General features: G+C 33.0%; 1 protein-coding gene across 1 annotated transcript; it reads right to left on the reverse strand.

Moving 5' to 3' along the window:
• Positions 1 to 3,271: 3,271 nt before the first annotated feature.
• On the reverse strand, positions 3,272 to 4,723 carry LOC109004162 (acidic endochitinase-like). Its single transcript, XM_018982623.2, has 2 exons — positions 4,345 to 4,723; positions 3,272 to 3,957 (listed from the first exon to the last, which is right to left on the reverse strand). Exons 1-2 carry the CDS (start codon positions 4,695 to 4,697, stop codon positions 3,432 to 3,434), a joined length of 879 nt encoding a protein of 292 aa, XP_018838168.1. The 5' UTR covers positions 4,698 to 4,723; the 3' UTR covers positions 3,272 to 3,431.
• Between the last annotated feature and the right edge of the window lie 416 nt (positions 4,724 to 5,139).

Consider the following 5,139-nt stretch of genomic DNA (forward strand, 5'->3'; position numbering starts at 1 on the left):
AAAATGTGTTGGTAGATCAGCATATCCCATCATCAATCTCGTCATATCCAATAGAGTTCTATTTCTTCTTTCTGTAATGTCATTTTGTTGAGATTTATATGGCATAGTATAAATGTGACTTATACTATTCAATTTGCAGAAATCATCCAAAACTTCAAATTTACCTCCTTTATCACTATTCAAACCTTTAATGGGTCTACACAAGTGAGTTTCTACTTCTACTTTATATTCTTTAAATTTCTCAATTGCCTCAAATTTATATTTGAGAAAATAGATATACTCATATCTTTAATAGTTATTAGTGAAAGTAATAAGAGTGGGGCTACTCTGCCGCCCCACTCTTACCGCTGGGCGTACCGCCCATTGTTTTTTTTTTCTTTTCTTTTCACATTTTTTTAATACATTTAAATATTTTTAAAAAATTAAAAAAAAATACACCAATACACTTAAAATCACTTCCTTAATCACTAAGTAAAAAAATAAAAAATAAAAAAAATTTAACCAGCGGTCAAATGGAGTGGTCAAAGTGGGGGGGCAAAGTAGTTTTTTCCAAGTAATAAAGTACTCAATTCCTCTATGTATTTTAGTTCTAAAAAGTCCACAAACATAAAAATGTATAATTTCAAGTAGATCTGTGAATTTCTAACTTTTTGAAAAAGATTTATTACTCATTTTTCCTTTGATACATGGTTAACATATATCACAATTATTTGAGTTTATTTGTGGTATTAATCCACTTTTACATATTCTAATCATCTTATTTTTATTTAAATGGCATAATCCTAAATGCCAAAAAATATGCAAAATCTGGAGACACATTCAAATAATAAAAAATAGATACTTTATTAATATCAACATTCAGTACATGCATATCATGATCTTTCACGCCTTTCAATGATACATTACCCTTACTTATTACAACAGTTTCAAACTTAAACTCAACTATATAGCCTTTATGATCTAGTATAGGCATTGATACTAATGTTTATGAATACTAGGTACATATAGTACATCACTAAGTAAAATAACGGAACCATTCACTTAAATTTGCATGTACCTTGTCCCAAGACATCGTAGTATGTGTTTTTGTTCATATGCACTATGTGCAAGTGTAATTTGGAAGAGAATTTCTCGAGGATTTGAAAGCCTCCAAAGTTGATTGTAATATGCAAGTGTTGTTGTGAAACCAAACACTTGTCTATTGATCGTCTTTTCAATACGGGAAAAAATTGCCTCTATCATGATCAAGCTCTTGATATCACTGTAGAAAAATAAAGAACAAAAAGAGATGAAATTTGAACAAAACGTCAATATGGTGACACCCCCATAAGGGTATTTGTCTCAGAAGTTGGTGATGGATAAAGGGAATTAAGTGCCTTCAATGTGCACTAATGACCCTTATTTATAAGCCATGAGACACTGGTTGGCAAAGCGCATAACCATTGGTAATGCAATGGTTAGCAAAAGGCACAACCATTAACAAGTGACACAATCTTTTGATTAAATCAAAAGGTTCTCTTTTGACACTTTCTCAACCATCACCCCTTTAAGAACCATCATCATTAAGAATGTGTCATTTTAAGGGGTACACTGTTTGATGATCACACTCCTTAAAATTACAAGATCACGCCTATCTTAGAGCCGCTAATCAAGGCAAGCAACAAATGGCAAAACAAGGCTAATGGGGTCTGCAATTTTCGAGCCATTATTGTCCTTTAAATTAATAGTGAAGGATGGGACATATATGTATAGGCATATGTAGACTAACTCATTTGTTTTCAGGAAACTTCACAACTCATCTCATCTAATCATTACAATTTTCCTAAATTCTCATATAAAATAAAATAAACAATTCAACTTTTGCAAATCCTAAAACAAAAATATATTAAAAAATATATTCTAATAATATTTTATTCAACTTTTTAACTTTAATCTCAATTCATCCAATCTCATCTGTGAAAACAAATGTTTGTGGAAGAAGATTGTGTGTCAAACTGGAAATGTAGTGACCAGTCACTCATCAAGGTGCATATTTAATAGAACTATAGGACCATAAACTTAGGTAATTAATTTAATTATATGTAACGCTAAATGTGCTTCCTTAACTCTCACTTTAAGGTTTCGTTTGGTTGTTAAATTCATCTGAGTTCAACTCAGTTCAATCTAATTTTAAACTAAATCTAACATCCAAACACTCAACTATCAAATTACTAAATTTATCTCAACTCAAAACGTTTTTACATGTGGGACACACAACCTTTTTCAATTCAACATTTCTTTACACGTAGAACCCATAACCTTTTTTAATTTCTCATAAATACATCTAAACTCATCTTAATATCCAAATACATTTAAACTCATCTTAGGTGGATCCCACAAAACTCACTCAATCATCTCAACTCATTATTATTCATAAAAAATTCAACTCAGCTCAACATCTAAACACAACCTAAAATTGCATCATATTTATCAAAAAGAAAAAAAAAAAGTTGCATTATATTGAATATCCGAGGTGCATTAGTGGTTGTACAAACTGTGGCAGTATCCTAATCTGGAATATAAATGCCAGATGTCTTTAGCCCTCTCTTGTTAAAGTAATAGATGTAGTTTCTTCTATTTGTCTTAAAAATTTAACATTTCCGTCACAAGAGAACCAGATTGTAGATACATGTGAAATATTTAATTAAATGAAAATAAAGTGTGTAATCAAGTTCAAATTCAAAATCTTTACTATCATATCATGTTAAATTATCATTTATTTCAAAAACTTAAGCCTGTCGGCTGAGTTATGTTTAATAGTTTAATTTATATTCTAATGTTCTCCTTGACTTAGCTTATAAGTTAAGAGGATGAGTACCTATTTTAATTGAAAGAGTCATATAATTTGTGTCACAGATTGCGTAACTATAATTTTTAAGTGTTTTGTGAATACGATTTTGCTTAATATCAAAGTCTATTGCCATCTATTAAGGTATCCCCCAGTGGTATGGGATTAGATTGGCTAAAGTTCAAGTCTGTTTATAAGGACTTCAAGGTAGAGAGATCAAGCATATGCTTTGACTTCTAAGTTCTAACCAAAGATCTCCTCAGTCCATAAAAAGAAAACGATAATTAATTAATAAAGAAGAAAGTTTTTAGATATTAAACAAAAATGAGCTACAATTGCACTAATATTGTCAATCATATTAAAAAATGTCTTGAATATTTAAAGGATATTGCAATTTAATAGATTAAATTGGAAGAAATTTATGCAACCCAATTTAAAGAAACAAACATAAAAACTTTATGAATTTTAGGCTGGAAAATTCTGTAAATTGGAAGAAATGTCTCAAGATTTTTTATTTTATAGAGATTATTGCTTTATTTATAAATAGTAGGCATTACATCCTGTAAACTGGAACATATTCAATGGAAGCCAAAAAACAAAATGTTCAAACATTGTTTTTAATAGTTGCGCTATAGCCCTTATCATAATTCCTAGACCAAAGCATAACCCCTCCATATTTTGAAGAACTCTTGATAGAAGGCAAAACATCAGTATTAAGCAGATCGGGAGGGATGTAGCCACTTCCAGCTGCCTCTGGAGCAGCAGGCAACCCCAAAAATATCTGCCCAGCTTGAATAGAGTTCCACTGATTCCAATAGCTCTTCAGGTTGTCTGCATTCCCAGAGTATTGACAGGGTTGGTTGTTATAGAATTGGACCCAGACATAGTCAAACAGGCCAGTGTCTAGTGCTCCTTTTAGCCAAGCGTCTGGGAATGGACACTGCGGTGCTGCTGTTAGGTAGACCTTTTTCTGTAGGCTAAATGCAGACAGTGCCCTTGCGAGCTCGTCCCAGTGTTGGGTTGTGCCTCCCTCGATATCGAAGTCAATGCCATCTAGAACTACATCACCCAATGGACGGGAGCTGGATTGACCCCCAAGAAAGTTGTTCCACAAGTAGTTTGCAACAATCCTGCACGGTATCAGAGAACATCATTTTCTGATCTTTTACTTGGTGAAGGGGACCAGCAAAACATGTACGTTCCCTTCCAAACATCTACGCTTGAAAACTGATGTTAAAAAGAAAAACAAAACAAAAGTTCTAAGTCGGTGTAAATAGACTCTAATTCTGGTGGGATGCATTACAAATATCGATAAATGGGACAAACTTCGGTGTCGGTAGGTGTTTGATGCTTTGACTTTTTAATAATAGCAATGGATTCGAAAAAATTGGCGTGTTTACGTACCGACTTATAAGTAGCATTACTGAAACTTTTTAATAAAACCTCAAACTTTTCAAGTTTAAACACCAAAGAAGCTAGCTCTATGAAATAATATAGTAAAAAGAAGCAATGATTGCCTGGCATCTTCAGTAGAGGAGAGGGAATAGCTACCAGCACCGCCTCCAAGTGAGAGCATCACCTTGATGCCCTGGTTTTGGCAAGCTCTGATGTCGTTGCTCAAGCCGGTGCACCCATTTGTGCTTGGGTCACAATGGCCGGCAAGGTTCATCTGTGGGGCCTGGCCGTTGCCAAATGTTACCAGGAAAGCTATGTTCACTATACCATAATTCCCAGTGGCGCAAGTATCAGCCAAGCTGCCCTCACTTCCATTCTGGCCCCAGTACACAGAGATCACGCCTGCCTTTGAGCCTGTGAAGAGGGCAACCATTAAAAGGAACAAGGCTAATGGGGTCTGCAACATTCGAGCCATTGTTGTGCTTTGCTAGTTGCTGCTTTGGATTGAAACTTAATGGTGAAGGGAACTCTATTTATAATTTTAGAGAAATGCTCGGGCTCCCCTTTTTTTTCATCATACCATTTCTCCCCACTGGGCGAAATACACGTTGAAAATATTACTGTTCATGTAAATAATATAATTGTTTAAGTCTATTTTTTTCTTTTCATGTGACTTTAGCATTATTAGTTTAATAAAGTAACATTATTATGTTAACTGTTTATAAAATGAAAAGAAGAAAGAGCTATCATTTTATCATCTAGAACTATTACAAATATAAAGAGATTATACAAAATAAACTCACAAACTGATATAATTTTATAGAATCTTTTAGATCTATTTTATAATAAAAATAATTTTACAATCTAACGTATAACATCAAAACACATATAATAATTTTTTCTCTTTTCATTTTACA

The sequence above is a fragment of the Juglans regia genome, chromosome 7, assembly GCF_001411555.2.
Source record: "Juglans regia cultivar Chandler chromosome 7, Walnut 2.0, whole genome shotgun sequence".
NCBI lineage: Eukaryota > Viridiplantae > Streptophyta > Magnoliopsida > Fagales > Juglandaceae > Juglans > Juglans regia.